We start from the raw sequence: 22756 nt of genomic DNA on the forward strand, positions 1-22756 counted from the left end.
TTGCATCATACTTGCTTGTAGTCTGATATGATCAACGGAGTTGGCACTAAAAAGTAGAGGAATAATGGTGTTCTGTTGTGTCTAATGGAGAGACGATTTCTGTTTGCGAATCATCAGAGATGTAGTTGGTGCTTGAATCATAAGCTGGAGAGCCTTGATCGATCCGCGTGTGGTCGATATTCAGAAGTTGACTGGTCATCAGAGCCGGCTGTATATCTTGTAACATGTACTAATACTTGATCTGAAATTACAGAGGGGATAGCGAGTTTCGAATACTTGGTAGTTGATATTTACTTGAATGTAAACGAACATATCTGCTCTTTGTCTCTCTTTTAGTATGACCCCCAACAATTTACTGGCGTCTATCAATAATAAGTGACTAAGATATAACATTTCGTTCTGGGCAATCTTGCTGTAATTTCTACAGGCATCTTCTGACTTTTTGGTTGTCAGCAAGTCAATGTTTGACCAGAGTGTGATGAGATGACAACGGATACAGATCAATCATATACGCCCTCGACATAGTCAATGCGGTTCCACATCAAGGTTCGTGAGGTTCTGAATAATCAGTTTTTACTACACCATGGGCCTCTAAACATACGTGTTGGCTCTTTTCAGGTTTCTCGTAGTGACTTATCCTCGCTTGCTTGCCGCTTGTTCCAAGAGCCACTTGGCTCCCTTGACGGTATCCTCGACAAACACCCGACTCTGCTCCAGTAGAGGAAAGTTTGTCCAAAAGTAATGTCCAAACCCCTTGTACAAGTCAAGCTTGGTCGGGATACCCACCTCCTCCCTGAGGATCCTCTCGTAAATCAAGGCCTCGTCCCGAAGGGGATCAAGTCCACAGACTTGAAAATACGCCGGCGGCAAATCCGCGTGGCCTCGCCCGTCACTACGCCGGCCATAGTGAAACGGCGCCATGAGCTCCGACTGGGGATCCGCCCGCAGAGTCCGAAACATGGCGTCGACGTCGACGTGGCGGAGGATCGGGTCGGCCGACGGCGTCACGGACGGGTGCGAGAGGTACTCGGCCCGATAGGCCTCGGGCAGGTCCCCGGGCGGGAGAAAGCAGGTGATGGCGGGCACGCAGAGGTACTGGCCCGTCAGCGGGGGCGAGAGGCCCTCGTCCCGGGCTAGATGGGCCAGGACCGCGGCAATGTTTCCTCCGGCCGATCCGCCGCCGACGATGAAGCCTGCCGAAGGGTCGGCGCCTAGGGAGCTGGCGTTGTCGGCCGCCTTTTCCAAGGAAATCAGTCGGGAGTCATTGGGCACTTTATGCCGCCAGAGTTTTCTTCTGAATGAAGACTACACTAGGATGCCTACTTACCCATTTCAAGGCGTCCCAAGCATCGTTGATCCACGTAGGAAACGGATACTCGGGCGCAAGTCTACCGAATCCCAAATCTCTCAATTAGCACAGGAAAATGCAAGAGACTTGGAGTGGGAGAGAAAATCCGAGAAGCGCAAGTCAGTCTCACCGGTACTCGACATTAACACAAACGGCACCAAGGTCTCTAGAAAACAGCCGACAATTGACTTCCTCGTCGGTAAGATCGCCCATGCTCCAGCCGCCCTCGTGGTACATGACAAAGAGCGGCCTCTTCACGGCATCGTCCCCATGCGTCGTCCTTATCTGGCCCGACGCCACGGGTGTGTAGATTCGGACGCGAATCTCGGCACCGCCGCGTACACGGATTTGCCGGTCCTCTTCGGCCACCTCGTTAGGGATTGGGCCTGGGATGTAGCGCACTAGAAAGATGTTGGTGGTTTATTGATCAGCAGTCTTATTATTTTGACAAGGCCGCAAGTACGCTCTGGTTAAAGACAACTCTTTTGCAGCTCCCCTTCCAGATTCGTGGCTCAAGGGGGTATTTTTCAGCGTGCCTTGTGTGCCAGAAACGGGCCCACCCCGAACCATGCAGGCATGATATTGGTAACAGTCAACAACGTAAAAGCTGCTTACGGTGATGCTTCTCGCGCAATGTGGTAGCGCGGTGAGCCCGGCGGGCGCCATGGGTATTCTTGCCATAGTACGGATCCGAGGGTTGTGGATCCCGGACTGGGTTTCGTTCAATCTCCTGAGAGAGATATTTCCGTTGTATTAGCCCCGGTCCCGGTCTTGTCAAATTCGATGCATCTCACATTTACTGACTCCCACGATACACCTGTGAATGGAGGGGGAAAGATGGAAGGAAATGTTATGGTGAGGCAGTAAACTCACAGCCAGTAATGCAGGATCTGGGATGCCGTAAGAGAGCAGCTCTTCTCTCGTGCGGGGTGCCATGGTTTCTTCCAACGGAGGAAATGCTTGCGATATTGCCTCGTTTTTCAGCAGTTGTTTAAGGAAAGTAGTATGAGTTATACTGTCTGGGAAACGAATACTGCTCGATATAGTTCTAGGTGATGTGAGCTTGAAGTGTGGAAAGAATCTACCGTAGGCAAAATAGTATGTAGCAGCGATGCTATACTTCACGCGACGTCATCGGAAGGTTTCGTAAAGCAGCTACCATACAATACCTATTGCTGACCAACATTGATAAAACCACCTTACATTCAAAACATTGCCCCAATGTACCACGTTCATCAAAACACAAATCTGTCCATCTTAGGTAACTTGTAAGTTCGACTCGTACTCAATTGCATCGTCACATCACTGGCCTAGAAAATCGAGTATATGAAGAGCGCCCCTGAATATGTGTATTTTTTTTTCTATCATCCATGCCGCTGGAATGTCTCTTTCCACAGCGAGCCTCGATCGCCAATGCTGAAAATGCCCTTGGTCCTTTCAAAGACGTCCACATCTGATGTGGAAATTAATTCCTAAACGCCTATCCTGATGCTGGACCCGGGCTCTCATCCACCATGTCTCAGCTTCGCTCTTGGGGTCTAAAATGATTCATGCACTGCCTCTTTTCTCATGTACAAAGAGCATTCCCAGCTGCTCTACTGCGCCAAACAGATCATGGGATATCTGATGAAACCTCGCCTGCACAAACTCCAACAACAGAAAGGGGGAGATATCTCGACGTAAACTCCAACATCCATTTCATAATCATGAAAATCCAGTGGGGAAATAAAACAATGGCAAAAAAGCAAAATCCGAAACGCCGCGACGCTATGCTCCTGACATCAAGCGAGAGAAAATCAAAATGATAATAATGAATAAAGACAATGCTGCAGTGCCCATCTCATGCTTGAAATAACACAAGACAAGCCCCACTGATGGTGTTTTGTGAATGACAAACCATCACCGATGCAAACAATAACGGTCAGAGTGATCAGGTTGGTGACTGATCACTAGAGTGCTCGGCCACTTGCCATGGTCTGCACGCTCTGAGTACGAGGGGTGGCAATATTCGGGCGAATCGTAGCGCCCTGGTTATAGTCGCCGACAAATGCAGAAGGTCGATTGGAGTCCCAGCTCTCTTCGTTAAGAACGCTGAGGTATCCGTTTCCAACTTGGCCCCGCAAGGTCTCAATCTTTTGTCGGTACAACTCGCCACTTGTGTTCCAGTCTGTGTTGTCATCTGAACTGGGACGTTGGAGTGGTTGAGAAGAGAGTGAGGAAGTTGGCCCACTGATGCCCGTGTCAATGCGAGGCACTTCAGATAGGGTCGGTAGTGAAGAAAGCCGTGAGTCTATGTAACTGTTTTTCTGGGTCTCGGGCGATTGTGAAATACGATAGTGAGTGTCTGCACCAGCGTTTGGGATTGCAACACCAGCCGCGAGTTCTTTGATATCCATTGTCTGAGCATTAGCCTTTGCAGAGTCGCTGGTTGCAAGATCAACTATCCTGCGCTTCGGAGTCCGTCGTCGACGTGTGGAGCCAACATCATTCTCGCTAGCGACAGCCTTGGGCTGCGGACGGTCTTTTCTCAGGACAGCTGGCTCCTTGGGTGCATCGTAAATAATGGCTGGCTTGCTCACGTCCACGGCCGGAACTTCGGGAACAGGTGGCTTCACGACGGGGACAGCCGCCGGGATGGCTACACGCTCTACCAGGTATCTCTTCTCCGAATAGGTCGGGCCCGAGGCATCAATGATGACATCCTCGGTGAATCCAGGTGTCCTCCTAAACAGATTGAAGATTGTGATTCTGTAGTCGCGGTGTGTTCGGGTGAATGGATTGCCCTCCACCCAGATCTCCCGGATGTCCGGGATGCCAGTAAGGCGAGCCAGCTCCATTGGATCAGTAAGACGATTGTCCCGTAGATCCAACCTCTCCAGAGGATAAAGCTTTTCAACTCCAGCGATGGATTGGAGACGATTAGCACGAAGATTCAGAGCAGTGATGGCAGGCAGAGGATTCCGTGTCAGTGAATGCAATGAATCGATCATGCAATTGGACAGGTTCAAAGCACGCAGAGCAGTGAGTGTCGCCAAGCTGTCGGGGATCTGAGTGAAGAGATTGGTGGACAGGTCTAGCGAATACAATGTGTTCGCCAACGGTGCAAGACTGGCTGCAGAAACAGAGGTCAAAGAGTTGTCTGCCAAACTGAGATGCTTCAAGAAGCGCCATTTAGAGGCAGGCAAGACACCCATGCCCAGGAGGTTCGAGGCACTGTTCCGAGGGTTGTGCCACGAGTCGGACAAGCTGGAGTGCGAACTGCCAGAACCGGAGCGCCTGACCTTGTAGGATTGTCTGGATGTCGCGGGCGCAGTATGATGCCGAGAGCTGATGGGCCGTGGTGGCGAGTGACTTCGGGGTCGGCCAGACTTCGCCGGAGATCGCGGCTCCTCGGTCTCAATCCTGGCAACGGAAGGGCGGCGGCTGCCACTTGGCGAGGACGAGTCGGTACCAACGGAGCCCACCTGAAAGTCACCCAAAGAGCTTCTAGGTACGGGTGAGCCTGGTGTTGAGCCTGATCTATGCAATTCGGCGTATTGTAGCGTCGGGCTCCTACGGGGGCTCGGATTCGTGACGGTTGGGGAATGTTGCGCCTTGGATGTCCGCCGCCGCCTCTTGTCCATATCGTCAAGCACAATGTCAATCAAGATATCGGCAGGATCATCTATGCTGGCCCTTTTCAGGGTCAAAGACCGGATCTGGTCTGCAAGACGGTCCCAGCCAAAGAATTGTCTGAAGTCGATGCCGCTGATCTCGAGGGCTTGTAGGTTCTTGAAAACGTAGAGAGGGACAGCTGAGTCGAAAGGAAATTCCTCGTATCCTCGTATTAATCTCGCGCGCCAATCGGGGGCCAATCTGAGGCAAGGTATCTTGGTGAATGCCGAGTAGAGGTACCTCAAATCAGCAGCCAGGGCAGCCTTCTGCTTCTCCTCCCTGGCAGCGGATATACTCGATCCAATGCCAAAGCTAGTCCACAATGCTGACATGCCAGACATGACGCTTCTGACGCTTGAGACTGACCGAATAGAGACAACATCCGCACTGCGCGTCCGCTGGGAGGGATCGAGAAATGATACATAATTGGCCGAGCTCGAAGCGTCGTGGAGGTTCTCGAGGCGAACCTTCATAGGACCGACATTGATGCCCATCTCCTCGAAACGAGAAAGCAAGTAGAAGAGGTGGTGTGGTGTCAGTGCCAACTTCGCGGGTTTCATGTTGTGAGAAGTGAAGCTGAAGGAGCCGAGCGACAGTGCCGCTGCCAGACCGCCTGTAGAGGTTGAGGCAGAAGTTGAAGGGCGCTCGACTAGAGGAGCTGGTGATGGGGGAGTCGGCAAAGCCGACACACTTTGTGAGGCGCCATGCCTGGGAGCATTGCTCTGTCTTCGGAATTGTAAAGCGTTGGCCAACGCCTTCTCGTGCGTCCGCACAAAGTTGGCCAACTGCTTGACGAAGAAGTCCCCGTCCTCTGAGTCCATCATTTGAGTTTAGGAAGACATGAGGCAAGAGTCGTGTACGGTGATATGTTGTGGTAGGTGATGTAGATCTCAACGGTCGACAAGGCGGGGGAGGTCGACTGTAGTCTATTCTTTCGAGCCGGTACGAGAACAGATCGAGGCCTGGAGTTGGATGGAGTCTGGGGAAGCGATAATGTTAGTCGCGGGACATGAAACCTTGGTCTTTGGACCGAATGCATGCAACGTTGGTGGAGAGTGCTGGCAAGAGTCAACGACCCGGCGAAAGGCCGCCATACAGGTTGCAGATCTCTCCAGTCGTGTGCTGTCAGAAACGGCAAGTATGAATCGAGGCCGAACTGATCATGACTCGTGAGGCTTGGAGCACCCTCGAAATCAGCCCATCCAGGCCATCACGTCTTCTAGATCTGCGATTGCAGGACGTTATCGACATACGCGGTCGTGTCAGGCAGATGGGTCTCAACATCGAGCGACCAAGTCTCGCACTCTATCACGCACAAGGTTCGGCTGACACATTCACCGGGTGGACGGGCGGCGATTCAGAGGCAGGGGTAACGGGGTTCGTGGTAGGTAGCGCAAGGCAACGCAATCTTGGGATGCGATACAAAAAGGCAGTGTCACACTGAGCGCATAGGGCAAGATGTAGAAAGAGAGAAAGCACGAGGCAGGCAAAGTAAGCGAAGCCACCACGAAGCAGCGACGGCGGCAGTAGCAGCAGCGACAACAAGACAAAGGGGCCAGCACAGCATACATCTGGTGGTTTTGCATTTTTCGAGGATGTTTTGTACGTACCCAAGGTAGAAGAAAAAATGTATTATGAACCACGAGCAAAATAAGCAGGTGGTTTTTTTTTTTTTTTTTTTCGTCCAGATAAGAAAGATGGGCGTCGTTGGAATGCGTGCGAGGCACCGGGGAGAGGGTATCGTAGTATTAAAAGATAACCGGGAGGATGGGAGGTTTTGGATGGACGCGGCGAGGTTGAAGAAGAAGATGGTTCCCTATCCGCAGTTCTTGTATCCTTCTCTTTCTCAGCTGTCGCAAAGGCAGCGAAACAAGCAAACCACCGATATGAAGTCGGAAGAGTGATAGGCGGGGAGGATCGTGAGGATGGCCTGCGGCGGTTGGAGAGGGAAATATAACAAAAGACTCGAGCAGCGGGTCCGCCCCCCAATGAGGGTGCCCACATGGGCTTGCAACTTCTCGGTCACAAATGCTGGTCCCAGTATGGTGCACCCCACCCGCTGCACGGTCGACTCGGGGTGGATACTAAGCTTAGCGAGATGTGCAGTGGAGGCTGCTGGTAGTACAGGTACTTTGGGCGCTGGACTTGTGCGCCCAGCGACCGCCTACTGAGGCGGCCGTGTTGTAGTAACAGTGAGAGACTGCGGGTGGCTTTAGCGCACAAGTGGCTGTCCACAGCGCTGTGTTCTAGCGGGCTTCCATGGTGATATGCGCTGGAACGTGCTGGGCGCCTCCCGCTCGTCCAGGCGACTGCCAATGTAGCAGGACTTTGCATGGTCGCGCATGGGCGGCAAGAGTCAGATGGGACCAGGTTCGTGACCAGCCAATAGGTCAGCCTGCTCCCCCCAACAGGCCAATAATGGGCATCTGTCTCGTCGATTTTGGTGTCGCAGCAGCACTTGCAGCCCATCTGCTGCAGCCAGCGGGTGCATGATATTCTGAGTTGAGTAAGGCGTCCTTGATTTTGATACAGCATCATCTGCGCTGAGGTCATTGCCCTGCAGCCAGCGGAATACACTAGAACAACCATATGTGATATAAGAGTTTTTGCTTGCTTTCAACGACATGCTTCCGGCAGCCATGGTGTGCGTGTGCGTTGCGGATGTTTCGTCCCTACATGCTCCTCGCAGATTCCAGACGACGACCAGAAAAAGTCCCCGACTCCCCCAGCAGAATTGATAACCAAAATTCCACCGACAATGCTCCAGCAACCAGAGCCAGCAGCAGCCGCAAGGACCGGGACCCCATGCAACAAAGGGGTCCCGACCCTTTCACCACACAGTCCAGTCTTTTCTGTCTGTCTGTGAGAGGGTGTGGTGCGGCACCCACGCCGATAACGAGTGTTTCCTACAGAGGATGATGGCCTCTGACTAGTAAGCCTGGCCCGTCACCTTCTACCTCCCACATGGGACCTTCCGGGTTGTCACGATGCTGCTCAACCTCGCATCCTCGACACCTGCTGCCGCGACCACAAGAGAGATGCTGAAGGGGGCTCAGTGCCCACAAGGTCCTCATCTGCTCGTCACCACTCATTCTGCATTTACAAAGGAATGCCCAACAGTCTCGGCAACATGGCTACACATTACAGTGTGTGTCCACAATAGATAGATAGCCTCAGGCCCGTGCTTCATTTCAGGAAATTGCGAAAGCAACGCTGGGCGCGATGGATTTGCAGCTGAGCGGGTTCGCTCCAACGTACGGAATCGTACTATAGTAAGTATTGTATGGATGTTTACATTGTTCCCGCTTTATTGACATTTTCTGTTGGCGTTGTTTTGTTTTCTTCTTTTTTCTAGCCCCCGTCTCGGACATTACCTTTCGCGCATCGTCAATGCCCTGCGCGCCCACTATCAATGGATGGTCGTTTGATTAATTTGACGGGCGCCAGTCATCGCATGGTTAATACTAGAATCCCATGCCCGCTAGCGACAGATCCTAGCTCGGGAGCTCAGTAGGCGCAAAAGCACGGATTCTTTCGGGTGTCCGCCCTCTTGTCCGGCAATGCCATTCGATACAACGCAGTGTCGCATCGCCGAGTTCCCGTCGTCAGCATCTCTTCTCAACAAAGAGCGGTGTCTCTTCAGAAATGATGAGAGCGAATGCTGTAACAGGGACTGTTCTGTCGCGGATCAGCGAAATTATGACCCTTTATGCGGTGCATCCTCAGATTTTCAACGGTGAAGCAGGTACAGAACTCCCAAGACCTTTTAGTCGTTCGTAGCATTGGATCGTGAGGTAAGTACATCCGGTAATCAGCTCTATCCAAAATGGCGGTGTTTCTTTTACCTATCGGCCGACAGTTCATTTATTCATTCAGGAGACTGCTGGCTCGACTGGCTGGCTTGACTGGCTGAAGAGCTAGGTCGCTGCTCCATTGGGTACTGTACATAGTACCTTCACATCCCTGTAAACTCACCTGGGAATCTCAGGGTCTACAAACTCACCTACCCATCACTCTACGCTAGTCCATCATGGGACCCTTTCCTCTTCTCACCTGGTTCGGTCGCTGATCGTGACCACTAGGGTCGCCTGGAAACTCCCCCCCTCTAAAAAACGAACTCGCAAGAGAGAGGAAAGAAAGAGAGCTCATCACAAACAGCACCAATCGAAGAAGCAGCCCCAAGCTCGTGCTAATATATTTTGCAACAACATCTGCGCTACACCTCGGCGACAGCCTATCGTCAGAGGCCTTCTACCACTGCTACTTCCTGATCTAGATACTTGAGCTATATTGGCGACGGTGTACGGCAGACAACCAGTTCCACAGCTATCACCTGCAAGCGCCGATGATCTGGCTGAATTGGTCTGTCTGAATTTCACTTACTTTTTTGCCTCTATTCCTTGTCTCCTTCCTCCCGGGCCGCAGCACTCGTCGCCTCTTTGGGACGCGTGTCATTACACAAGGTTTGGTCCATTCCGTTTTCGCGCCGATCTCATGGGCGGATCTGCGCATGGCGACTGGGCTTTTGCTGGACCGTACGTATCCTGTTCCTGCTCAAGCTGCTCTGTGCTTTGTCTGAAATGGTCTCATCTGTTGGCTCTCGACAAGCTTTGCAAGCCAGAGAAGCTGCCAACTTTCTCAGCCGCCAGTCGACCACGCGCTTCTAGGGGTCCTCGGGCACCAACCACCGTGCCACTCTGGTGGGATTCTGTCTGAATGCCCATCTGAACCACTTGAATACCCATATATTCGACAGCTATGAAAGATTTACCCTGTCAACTCTGACAGTAATTATGTCATAGTTCCACCATTGCCTGGTGTGCGCTCATCTTTGATTGGCAGCCTGACTGATATACCTTCACCTGCGCCGGGTTCTGCAACTGGCCCAATAGTGAGCCGTCTCTGCCCGCTTTGTCCATTCCTTATTGCCCGATAACCCCCACCTGGCTCCTGCGCTCTTCTCTTGTCTCAAGAACATCTGTCAAATGGACGACAGGCCAGCGTGAGAGGCTGCCCGAACGGCAAATGGCGGGGCATTGGCAAGCATGTGGAGGGGTTGGCTGCGGGAGGGGCACTGATCTTTTGCCAAGTTTGACACTCTTTCATCCACCGCTTCGCCGAGAAAGGAAGACGACGCGCTCAACCTTGATTCGCAGCTCCCCGGTTCCCTGGATTACCTTGCGGTGATACTGACTCGAAGGTTTGAAAGAGAAAAAAAAAAAAAAAAAAAAGAATGGAGAAGTAGTACACTTTTCGATTGTCAGTTTACTCTGTTCGGCACATCCATGGCGATGTTCATTGGTCATGTCTCTTTCATCGACATGGCGATGAAACGAATGGGGCAGTTGCCATACAATCAGGCGAACAAGAACAAATCGCGACAACCACGCCACCCAACCGGTCGGTCACTGCAGGCACTGAAAACCAAGCAGTGGGCGTGTCCCTTTTTTTCTTCTTCACCTGGTTCGGCGTCGTTTTGAGCAAGTGTTGATCTTACAAACCCCGCCGTCGATCCAAATGTGTGCGTGCGCGTGCGGACAGCCTCAGCTCGACGTGCGGCATCATCAGAATGCTCACTACTTCGTACACTACGACCTACAATAACTTGGCATGAGCTGTCAATGAACAGTGGTTCGGAACACCGGCTTTGGCCAAGTTATATGATGAACGGCATCTAAAACTAGTTAGCCATGGCCCGGAATTGCATATTTTACAGCAGCAGTCGGGGCACTTGTTCTTCCAGTCTCCTATTCGTGTACTCTCAACTACTAGATGGCTATGAGCATCTTTTGAAAGACAGGATTGATATCCTGACTTTTTAATACTATGGCAATATTATGTACCAACCACTAAGAAATGCCGAGGTAGGGGAGCCTTATCACGATATCTCCCGGTCAATAACATGCTCACTACCAAACCATGTACGTAGCTGGCTCGGCTGGTAGTAGGTATCTATGGTGTTGTCGCTACACTACACTACACACGACGATCCTTCGGTGGAGCACGAAGAGCGGTGGATTTTGGCGGAGCAGCAGACTAGCCTCAAGGCTGTACCACTGTAGAAGCTCAGTACAAGGTGACATTTATCAGCAGTGGTGGATAAAAGCTGCGCCGCTACTCTGCACAATCTGCCCTATTGGTCGGTCTATGGGGCCGAATCAGTCTGCTGCATGCCTTTCCGAATGGAATAGTGTGCTGGGGGAGTCTTTTATCTCAACGGTTATGTCTCTATCTTATCAGAGGCTCCAGATGAGGCGATAGTGTAGTACACATGAATGACTTGCGAATTACCATCATCACCACAACATATCACGAAGATCTCTTCTAAATTGCTCTGGGAGAGGCGAAATGGCAGCGGCGCTCTATGGTGACACTACAACTTTGATCAACATGACTTTTTTATTTATTTATTTATTTATTTTTATTTATTTTTCGTTTGCTGTCTGCCACCATGGAAAAGTAGAACCACTCTGAGATGCGAGAAACGCAGTATTGCTGCACACCCACTCAGAAATCTCGGGCCATTTTTCAAAAGATCACGCATATTCGGAAGCAATGCCCGTCAGGATGTAGTTACATATTCAGGAGGCGGCACTGCTGGGTAAGGACCGCGGACCACGATCCGGGCTGCATCAAGAATGCGCGTGCTTGCAGATGCTCTTTATGTCGAAAGGTAAATTTCTCTAATCCTGACCGACCGGCCACCAGTTGAAGTAAGCCAATCCGAAGCCTGCTAAGGCCGTCCAGCATTTGGGCAGAGGATCTCGAGTGCATGCCAATAATGGATGGGATATACTGCCCCTCGCTTCAGATTACTTACTAGTAGTATACGAAATGAGCTCAGTAATGGCGCCCATGGCAACCAGCCTATAGTCGACCTTGTTTGCGAATGAATCAGCCTACTAAAAAGGTACAGATGGTTTGGTTTCAAGACGGGATCTACTAGCCAGCAACCAAGCTGCTATTGTAGTAGGTAAGTCATCAACGGTGGCGCGCTATCGGCGGCAGTCCAGCAAGAGTTGGACCAGTGCCAGTCCAAAAGTAGCACTCCACAACATGGACCGGATCAAAGGCCAAGAAACATCGTGGATGTCCGAAAATAATCGCAAATTCTCCACTACGACAGGCAGTTGCAGTGGTGGGATGGATGGTGGGTATGGGATTGGTTCCAAAGAGGTGTGGTAGGTTGGTGGGCAGGCAATAGGTAGGTAGGTATCAATGTATGTACGTATGGTGTGTGGACTGCACCTGGGCAACGCAACTCTGCTCGGTTTGCCCAAAGTTGCGCTCCCGTAAAAGAGGAGGGCGCGCGGCAATACACCAATTCCTTCGCTCACCGCTCCCCATGAGTGAGTGAGTGTGTGAGTGTGTGGTGTGTATGGTGTGCAGTATGATCAGCGAGCATGCCAGTCCCATGCTGCCGTGCGACACCATCTGCCTGCGCAAGAGGAAATTTCCTTGGTGTGACACCACAGCGCAGCAGCAAAAAAAATACAACGTTTCTCATATCTCTTCGGCTCGACCTACTCGCCCGCGTCTATCTATCATATACGAGTCAGTTCAGAACTGAAATGGCATTTGCGACTGGTCGAAATCGAAAAATCGCATGCTTTGCCCACGGCACTGTCTATTATCATCTACAGGCCTTGTCCTTTTAGGGTTATCTAGTGCAGACAGACAGAGAGAGAGAGAAGCAAACCAGAGTCGATCGTTCTCATCGTCCCCCAAATCTACCGTCCTAGCCAAAACGAAGCAGCCACACAGCGGCTGAGATCACACCCTTGCAACTGGCCCCGTCCCTTTGTGCAGGACCGCTAGCGACAAATCAAGTAAGTCGGGGAAAAGAGAATCAGGGATTTCCCAGGGTCTCAACTCAATCTATCGCGTGGGGTACATATTGTTCAGTGTGGCTATAATTGAATATCCAGGTTTTTTGACTGGCGAATCCGTGGTCAGTGGTTGGAAACTAAACCAGCGACCACTCATTACATCTATCTCATGGCTACGATTGGCCTAAAAGACGCCTTCCCACCTTGGACGACGATCCTATTCACCAAGGTCAACGTGGTGATTTCAACGGCACTGGGTTAGAGCGCTTGCTACTCTGTACCTACATTCACCTCGTACCTATCGGTCCGCCAAAGTCTCCGGTTAGTTGACCGCCTCAGGTCATCATCTTTTTGTTAAACTCCTCCATTTCGGCTTGTACAGATACATGCCCATTCTCGGGATTATAGGAATCGAAATGAGCATTCCCTTCCATCCATGCTTACATTGCCGGACGTATCACGGTCTCCCTGCAACTGTTACAGAGCCTCAAATTTCCTTTTTCCAAGCTTCAAAACACAACATTACGTACTCGAGCATGATTGATCTCGTCAGAAGTATTCACGGATACTCCCAACCTCGACCGTTGCAAATTGCACCGCAGATGCGGATAGCCGTGCTACGACTGCTTGTGTCACATTGTGCGTGAACCGCGCACCAGCTTTTCAAGGAGCACAATATCATGGGAGGAAAAGTAGTTGGTACAATATTACGTGGACTGTATCTTGGTTGCGCATGACTGCAATCTTTCAACTTTACTCATCTGGCCAAAAGATCCTCGCTTGATGAGGCAATGTCCCTCTAACTTGAGTCCAGCAACATGGTCATCGTGTAGAGTTTTGATAGACTCTTGTCATAATGAACAATAGTGAAGCGTGAAGCGGTCCGTAACAAGAAATGATCTGATGAAAAGCAGCCTTGAAAATCTCACATGTGACGATAGCATAAGATGTTGTTACTCGGCAGCCAGCCCGAGTCATACGGCAGAGGACCTACAAGCACTTTTGAGATTTTGCATGACTACGCCACCATTTCATTCCAACAAGAGAACAAGGTTTATTGGATAGCAAATCGTTGCCCGCCCTCTAAAAACCCGCAGAAGCTCACGTCCCAAGTCAGCTTTGCCGGCAATTGATCGGACCGAGAAGGAAGGGATCATGCTCTCTGCAAGACACCAACCGCTTGGAAATGCAAACTCTTGGTCAGTTCTCCTTACCCCCTAAGGGGTCAGACAAAGTAAAAAGTCCTAGTAAAGCCCAGACGGACGTGTAGACCAAAGAGGTTGGAGCAAATCTGGGAAAAAAGAGAGGCATCCTTGCTCGGATCTGATAAAAACCAACCCTTTTCAAACCAGATCCGAACCCGATCGGCTGACAGAAAAAGTGGATGGCTTCCCGGTCCACATGGTATAGCCCTTTCAGGTGAGGCTGACTGGATGTGTGCTGACCGCCTGTGCATAAACCCATTTCCCAAATACCCTTTCATTGCCGGGAACATGCCAAAAAGGAAAAGAAAAAACACTTTGCTAAGAGGAAGAAACTTTTTTGACCGTTGGAAGAACGGTTCCATTGTTTTTTTTGTCTGTTTCTTCAACGGTCAGCTAAAAAGAATGTGCATGAAGATCTATATTGGTTCGGAATTGTCATGTCGTGATAGACAGCGGTCTCCTGGCCTACACTACACTATACTATACTAAACCGCACGTCATCCGTGACTAATAACCTAAGGAACTCGCCCAGCCGGGTCCCGCCTCGCTACTGCTGACATGTTAAAATCATCTTTATGCTCTAATAAGCCGTATGTCTTGACCATGATTATACATTTTGGGAGGGGTTCCGGCTCGCTCCGAATAACAATTATCAATACGGGCAATATACACGATGGCGGCGGCAGCAGCAGCAGCAGCATCACGCGATAATGGGTCTGTCTCTCTCTCTCCACCCTAGACTTGTTCCAGCGCAGAGGCTAAAAACTGCAACGCCAACCACCCTGCCAATGCCACATACTACCTAGTGATCATGCTTTTCTTCTGACGCTTCCCTCGTGCTCCATATATCCATAAATATAGACAATATAGTGGATCGGTGACGCACTTGTGTTTTTTTTCCCTCTCCTTCCCAGGCAACAGGTACTCAGGTGCCTATTGTTGTCTGTTCCCTTGTATACGTGGGGCACATACTCTGTACTTGACTTTTCTTCTCAAGAAAATAAAATCCAGTTTTTGAGACTTGGTCAATTACAGACTAACACGTGGAAACAAAGAGAACGACGGGAACAAGAATTTAGAAAAAAAGGATTGGATACCGTTCGTCCCAAGTCTTTTTTCTCCCCTTCCCGCAAAGAGGGGGGAATCGCGCGCATGGTCTTGTTAAAATGGAGATTTGCACTTTCTATACTAGGTTCCCCCATGTAAACACAAACTCGAAACAAGAGACGTTCTGCCTTCTCCATTTTCTCTGGGAAACCAAGAGACTATATTAACAAAAGTTTCCGATCTCACATACAAATGTCCGATGAACATTTATCTTTTCTTCCTTTTTTCCCTCGCAAGTATACACACTTTTTTTTTTTTCGACCAGGGGCTTGATAGGTTTCTTTCCTAGTCAAACGCACGACATGAAAAGTCCCTTCTTTCTTCTACCGTGTACACATTGTACGGGGGATCGCCGCAGGGCCGGGATGGCGGGTAGGTAGGTACCCTTGACCGCTTCTATATCGGATCATCCCATCTTGTGTCTTTTGGTTGTTGTTATTGGAACGTTGCAAAGAAGAGGGGTTTACTGCGAAGAAAAAGCGGGATTTTATGTTCTTCTACCTTTCCGTGTGTTCTTGATGAGGGGCAAAGATGGAGAGAGGGGTGAAAGAAAGTGTTACTATTCCGAATGTTTTGAGGTCTTTTTTTTTTCTTCGTTTCCCCTCTTCCATGCACCGCAAAGTCACGCGGGCGGTGAAACGTGGAGAGGGATTTTAAAAAACAACTCTACCAAATCCACCCATCGTGTGATGTATCAAAGACCATTTTTACGTCGGCTATTCAGTGTTCCGTCGTATTGTCGGTTGATCAACGGGAAAAAACGGTTTGTCTGTCAGGCATTCGCTTGCACACCCTGACCCAAAAACAAAAAACCAGATGAGAACAAACTCCACTGACGTGAGGTCAGATGTGCAGTATCTACAGCGTGCGCTTTTCTTGATTATGGACATGTCAAATCATTCGTTTGCAGGCCGTTGATGATTTCGCAACCGGGGAACCTTGAACAGTCATACTGTGGTTGCCGCCTTATGCTTCTTGTTTTTTTTTTTCTGGTCTTTCCAGACGATGTTGCAGATAGTGAAAATACTATGGGGGAGGTAGTCTTTTATCACACCAAGGCTTCTCTCGATCCAGACAGCCCGTTGGTAATGAGTAAAATCTCGAAGACTTAACTTATTGAGGAACTGTAAAACAATAATTGATGTCTTTCGCCTTAGTCAGACACAGAAGCAACCTCGGCAGCCTCTGGTTGTCTTGTCTCTCTTATACACATGAAACCTAGATGTTCAAAGACAAGACATGGGCCATAAGCTGAGAATAGCAGCTCATGTCTTACCGAGAGACCCTGAATTTTTGACAGAGTGCACGGGAATTTTGTTCTCAGAGTCAAGTTCAAGCTTTTCTGAAACAAAAAGCCTTCAGCCATTCGTGGTCATGTTGTCTCTCTCGTCAGCTTTCGCGGCTTGGTCCGGCCGATTATGCATGACCAGTAGCGTCTCTGACTTCTTTTTCCTTTCAAAACATGAAACTCTGCCGTCTCTTTCGTTGAACCATAGATAAGCCTCTGCAACAGCTGAAAGGGCCTCGATTGGTACGTCGAGCTACAGTGATTACAATGGGAAGAGATTAGGGAACGTCTGGTTAGACAGATAGTGCAATGAAAGAGAAAAAAAGCAATTCCCCGGGCGCTAGGCACGACTGATTTACAGAGTACAATCCAAGAATAAGAAGTGGCATACTGGGGCAAAGGAATGAGGCGACGCTCTCCTTCTCCCTCTCCCTCTCTCTCTGATGGCTTTTGCATCGCAAAGTTTTGCAAAGAGCATATTGTACTTTGTGTGGCGCCCAGTCTTCTCTTGACTTTTGAGAGAGAAGGTGGAAGAGAGACTCTGCAGAAGTTTCCCCCATCCTCGGAAAAAGAAAACCCAACATACCAAACCCGAGGGCGTGGATGGTATGTGAAACCCTTCCTTTTTCTTGCTGCAAAATGTATGGTACGGGCACACTAGTTTCACCTTGTCCCGTGTCCAGAAGAGGGAAAAGGACGGAAGAAGAGTAAAGGGGAAATAAAGCAACGCCACAGCGTACACAAGGCAAGGTGATTGGATGTGTGGTAATTTTGCAAAGATGGAGTACAAGAACCATGGTTCGTTGAGCCACAAAGTATACTTTAGTAGTATCATGCAAGACCACACCGGTAGCCCGGGACGACAATATCAGTGACTGACTCGAGAGGTGCGGCGGCGTCTGGAATAGAGAGGGAGGGAGGGAGAGGAAGAGAGAGAGAGAGGCCGTCGCCAGGTCTTGCCCGCATATAGTGCGTGCAGCGGAAAGAGTGACTCGCATACGTGTAGTATATTTCTTTTTCCCTTCTCTACTATGTACCACAACAGTGCCACTTCTTCTCTCATGCACTCTTTTGCAGCCAGGCCCATCCATCCTCCCGTGCCGTGTCCACATATGCATATCTTGAGAAAGCCCATATCAAAGTCCAGTCTTGTCGATCACAGTTCTCCGAGTCAGTGCATGACTATGCGAGCCATTTATGATAAGAGAGAAAAGAAAGTCCAGAGCAAAGACGGCTGTCTATCTTGAACAACGGACTTCCTGATTATTCTAAACGTACTTCTCGAGAGGTTGAGTGGCTTCAATTGTCATACCCTACCATGGTGCACGTAGACATATTCGTGGAGTATATCAGTGCCTCCTGTGTGGCATCGGTTACAACGGCATGTTGAGATGTTCGAGTCAAATTGTGTAGGTAATATAGTAGTTAATGATTGCCTCTCACATCAACGTTACCTCGCTCTAATGGTATAGAACAATCAGCTGGTCCCGAGTGAGACAAAATACCATGCGAAGGATAAGTCCGTAATGTTGCAAAAGACTATAGTCTATCTTGTATTCATTTCTTGTCAATTAGCGCAATGCCATGAGGACGGAGTAGACTTCTTTGTCCTTCGCCCGACACTCCATAGAGCAGCCGCAGTAGTGACCTGATTTGCAACCACCATGATTTCCTCCTGCCAGTCTTGTCAACCTGCATAGCTAGCTGTTTAATCACTCATCCCCTTCCTGCGTCAAGTCGGTATTGATCACAAGGTCGTCCTTGTCTTTGAGATGCATCACAATCGTCACGCTCTCAATGCCTAGCATCCGATCCTCGTGCATGACCTCATGCTCTGTACTTTCTAGCACGCGAGTTACAGACGACATCTCGGCCTTCAGCTGACGAATTTCGGATGTAAGAGCCATATACCGGTCCCTCCAACTACACTCATGGGTGGGCGGCGCAACGGCCGATGGACGGTGCAAGTCCAGATCCGAGCGTTTGCCGACTACCATGAGAGCTTCTTTGCGACGTGAGGCGATTTCAGTTGACGTTTGACTGTCGGACGCTTGCTCTCGCTGCTGGAGGTTGAAGGGCACTTGTCGTGGCTGCAAGATCTGCGAAGGTGTCGAGAAGCCACTGGCTGTGATGCGGCTGGACGATGCTTGCTCGGTTAGCTCCTTTCCATTCTTGTTCTTTTCTTCACGAAGGCGGTCGAGTTCAGCTTCAGCTTTTGTTATCGCTTGTCGGTAGCTCTCTTGTAGGTATTGATCTTGGCGTCGGAAATGCTCAAGACGTTTATTTGTTGTAGCCATGTTGGTGGCGAATTTGTGCTTAAAACTTGATTCTCGCTTGCCAGCAAATTGTGGACTGTGCTGAGCAGGACTTGCCACCAGATCCCGAGGGCGCACTTCTAAATCTTTACCATGGATTACCTCATGTTCAGCCATATTGCGACTTGTGGACTTTGCAAATGACACAGGCATTTTGTGTTGCTCTTGAAAGAGCCCTGCGTGGTTCATGTGCCGCGTTTGGGTCTGAGACGAGCAAAACTCCGATATACTTTTTGCATTTTCCTCATGTGCTGTTGTGCCTATCTCGCTTGCCCTTCTTGACAAGTCAAGATCTTGAAGCTGCTTCACACGCTCAGCAACTGGGACTTGGCTCCGCTTTCTTCTCAAATCCTCGTGAATCGAGGACTTTGGGCGCTTCGGTAACTCTGTGTCCGGTTGATGGCTTCGCCAAGCATCGTGAGAGCCTTGGGACGAAACATGTCGAAGTTTCTGGTGGACCCAGGCTTGAGAAGGCTCTTTCTGAGGACTGATTAGCCAAGCGGGCGGACTGTTCAGACGACCTCGGGGGACCACTGGTCTTTGATCTCCCGTGGAAGCCTTAGCTTGGGTCGTGTTGCGTCCTTCATCATCTATGCGTTGCTGCCAGGAGGTGATCTTGGAAGCCGCGATTTTCTCCAAATTCTTCGAATCCAGATTATTGCTGCGCTGCTGCTTTTCGGCTGGTTCTGTCCATCCATGGCCGTGCGGCGGTCGTGCTTCTTCGGTGGCGTTCTTCTAGAACTCTGCAGATTCGTATCTTCGGACGCTATGGGCAACTTGATTGCGCCCCGAACCCGAGAGAGAAGCCTGATGATTACTCATTTGCGGATGCTGCACTGTCCGAATTTGTGTACTGGTGCTGTCCGTCGTACGTGGACGAGCCAAATGCCTCAACTCTCTTGATTCACCTCCGGCAGTACGTCTCTCGAAAGCACCCGAGTCCATATGTCTGAGCCTGCGAGATTCCCGCTGAATGGTTGGCGTAGCTCGAGGGGAAAGTCGCTCATGAAGTATTTGGCTATTGAAAGAAGAGAATGACTCATTCCACTCCCTGTGAGTTGGAGATTCTGGTGGCATGAGCGCCTCCACATACTCATGGTGGCTTACTTCTGCGACAGCTTGCACAGGCGTCATTGGCTTCGAATGTTTCGTGGAATGTTGGGCAGACCAGTTCTGAAGCTTGCTGCGAAATCTGTCTACGAGATGCTCAGCAACATGCGGAGTACCATGAAGACTGACAAAGTGATGTCTATGGTTGTCCTGACGTTCCATGTTTGTGTCCCCCACACGGGATATGGTGTGTCGTTGGTCGTTCCGAGACGGAGTCGCCTTTTCCAGTTCAGGCTGTAGCACGTTTCTAGTTGGTGAACCATGAACTTCCTCATTCCTGCTTGCCACAATGTTTGACTGCTTGGGCGTGATGGCTTTCCTCCCAGATTCCCTGTCCGCAATCAAGAATGGGTTCTGTCCGAGATTCCTACCATGTGTCTTATACGCCGTGGACTCTACTTGTGCCATGGCGTGGTCTTCTGGTCGTGCCGAGTGATGGACATCTGTTTCCATCCTCGTCGAACTCGCCGTTGTTGATCTCCCAATATTTGACAAAGAGTCAAAGTGCTGCACTGAAGCACCATGTTTCATCTTGATGACGCGTTGGACTTCGTGCTGGCTTAGGGTCTCGTTATTCTTGTCAATGATTTCGTCCTGTGAGTAGTGCTCAGAAATCCTCACCACTTCGTCTTGCCGCTCGCAGATACATTGCCGACAAAAGTGATGGCCACAGGATGTGCATTCCGACGGTGCTAAAGTGCGATGTGAACAGACATGACAGATATGACAGCGTAATCGGGGGCTTTGGCTTCCGTCACCTGACCTTGCCAGATTAGAATCTTCCTCCTCATCGGACAACCAACCAGGGGGCAGCGAAATGCCGTATTGTTGATAGAGATCTCGAGCGGACTTCCTTTTCACCTTTGCATCGGCCATCTGGTCAGAGTTATTGGAAAGGACCGACTTTTCTGATCCTCGCTCTAATTCTCTGAGTCGTGGCAGGGGCGAATGTCCGTGAGCAAGATTGGATGTGCAAGCTACACAGGTTGGCTCGTAGGTTTCAAGGTCGTGGTCATGATCATGGCGAATCTCCTGCGAGTAGCCGTGGATATCGCTGTCTTCCTAGCGAGCGATCTTTAGGCCAGTGTATGAGTGTTCAGGCTTGGCAGCATGACGAGCGGATCGTCGGCCCCAGCCTATCAGCATGTTCTCGCGATCCCATTCAGGCAATGGATATTTCGATGGTCGCCGGTCTCGAGGGATGTTTCCATGTAGTTGGTGAATCCGGTACGAAACTGTGCCAGTCGGAATAAGGTCACTAGGCCGTGGACCGAGTGCAGGACCGTCGAATGTCGGGAAGACAATGATATCGTCTTGCTCGATGCCTGAAGCACTCAAAAGAGCGATGATTCCGGCCGCCATGCTCTGTCCATCATCCACGCTCGTCGGAAATGTGGCGGCCAGGCTAATCGTGTTGCTTGCGGTCTGTGGTAAAGTCTATTTGCGGAAGCCTGATTCGTAGGGGGTAATATAGGATAATGCAATGTCGCGGTGAGGTTCGAAGCAAATGGAACATGTGAGGCCAGATCATTTTTGAAGTTCTGTAGGGTCAGTCAATTCAAACTAATGGCAGTCGCTACCAGATTTGGCATGTAGGCACCCAACATGGGAAGGAGCTGCTCTCTTCAAGGCGCAAACAATGCTCAATTCACACAGTCAAGCCTATGCTGATTATAGGAAAGTTTGATGTACACGGTGCAGCTCCTGCTCGCTCTATACACTCTATTTCAAGACAGCTTGCAAGCTCTCCAGAACCTATTTGGTAGTTAGCATTATTATTCTTGTTTTCCCAAAGAGACCATGGGCTCGCATACCTCCAGCTCAATCTTGGCCTCAGCAATGTCCTGCTCGCTGCCACTGCCGTTTGCAATCTTCTGGGCCTCGGCGATCTGAGACTTGACGGCCTCGGCGCTGAAGTCCTCAACGGGGTAACCCTCAATAGCGTTGATGCTCATGGCGGAGTTGGGCTGGACAACGGCGAATCCACCGGAAACTATAGCCAGTCAGCCATGTCGAAACTTTTAGACAAGATATATCGCAGGTCATGCGGCATCCACGTACGGAAGAACTGCTTGCTGCTGCCACCGTCCTCAATGACCTCAATCAGACCGGGCTTCAGCTGCTCAATGGAGGGAACGTGGTTGGCGAGGACACCCATCTCTCCGGACTCGGCGGGGATGTTGACCTGAACGACATCCTGGGACTTGTAGATGGACTGTTGCGGCAATTAGCTCGGTTCGTCGCTCGCATCTGCGATCGGGGCATGGCGGCTTCTGGTGCCCAAGACATTTATCGTCTGTCGGGGTTCGCATCTTCATGGCGAAGCATCGTACCTGGTGGGGGAGAGCCAAGCTCAGCTTGATCTGTGACGGAGGTCAGCTATGTTGAAAACTGGGAACAGCACGGGCCCGGGATCATGGCAAGACGGACCTTGTCAGGGGCAGCATCGGCGTAGGTTCTTCGCTGCAGAGGGACACGGAAAGCTGCGGGACGAGCTCGCAGAGCTGCTCTGGCGACGCGGAAGGAGTTCATGATGGGTGGTGCTGCCAATTGGTGGTGATGCGTATCAACCAGCTTCGTATCCGCTCACGATGGTCGTCAATCGCAAATTGAGGAATAATGTTGCTCTCGGGACGAATCGGCAACTTTGCTCCGAGTTCACGTGCCCAGTGCGTCTTCATAGGACATAGGACCGCTAAAAGCTTGGATTCGAATAGCAGTGAGCTAGCTCATTAGTCACGTGATTAGCTCTTCCTTGAACGTGGATTTCTGCTGTATGGCCACCAGTTCAAAGCTACATGAGCAAGTTCATTATGTAAAGTACAATTGCTAACGAACCTATTCGATTTTCTCATAATGGCGACAAATATCCCCGACAACAAGACCATTTGTTTGAATAA

At 50.3% G+C, this 22756-nt stretch overlaps 4 protein-coding genes across 4 annotated transcripts; all 4 read right to left on the minus strand.

The window, feature by feature from the left end:
* Nucleotides 1–633: 633 nt before the first annotated feature.
* Nucleotides 634–2284, minus strand: PFICI_03790 (uncharacterized protein; the record flags this gene model as incomplete). Its single annotated transcript, XM_007832371.1, has 5 exons — nucleotides 634–1236; nucleotides 1328–1388; nucleotides 1479–1749; nucleotides 1964–2078; nucleotides 2222–2284. The coding sequence occupies 5 exons, from the start codon at nucleotides 2282–2284 to the stop codon at nucleotides 634–636; spliced, it is 1113 nt and encodes a 370-aa protein (XP_007830562.1).
* Nucleotides 2285–3297: 1013 nt separating this feature from the next.
* PFICI_03791 (uncharacterized protein) lies at nucleotides 3298–5823 on the minus strand (the record flags this gene model as incomplete). The annotated part of the gene is made up of 1 exon (XM_007832372.1): nucleotides 3298–5823. The coding sequence occupies one exon, from the start codon at nucleotides 5821–5823 to the stop codon at nucleotides 3298–3300; it is 2526 nt and encodes an 841-aa protein (XP_007830563.1).
* A 12320-nt stretch (nucleotides 5824–18143) lies between these two features.
* Nucleotides 18144–20387, minus strand: PFICI_03792 (uncharacterized protein; the record flags this gene model as incomplete). Its single annotated transcript, XM_007832373.1, has 2 exons — nucleotides 18144–19481; nucleotides 19854–20387. The coding sequence occupies 2 exons, from the start codon at nucleotides 20385–20387 to the stop codon at nucleotides 18144–18146; spliced, it is 1872 nt and encodes a 623-aa protein (XP_007830564.1).
* Nucleotides 20388–21631: 1244 nt separating this feature from the next.
* PFICI_03793 (ATP synthase subunit delta) lies at nucleotides 21632–22388 on the minus strand (the record flags this gene model as incomplete). Its single annotated transcript, XM_007832374.1, has 4 exons — nucleotides 21632–21849; nucleotides 21918–22071; nucleotides 22190–22219; nucleotides 22287–22388. 4 exons carry the CDS (start codon nucleotides 22386–22388, stop codon nucleotides 21632–21634), a joined length of 504 nt encoding a protein of 167 aa, XP_007830565.1.
* Nucleotides 22389–22756: the final 368 nt, after the last annotated feature.

This window comes from Pestalotiopsis fici, assembly GCF_000516985.1.
Source record: "Pestalotiopsis fici W106-1 unplaced genomic scaffold PFICI_Scf_2, whole genome shotgun sequence".
Taxonomy (NCBI): Eukaryota; Fungi; Ascomycota; class Sordariomycetes; order Amphisphaeriales; family Sporocadaceae; genus Pestalotiopsis; species Pestalotiopsis fici.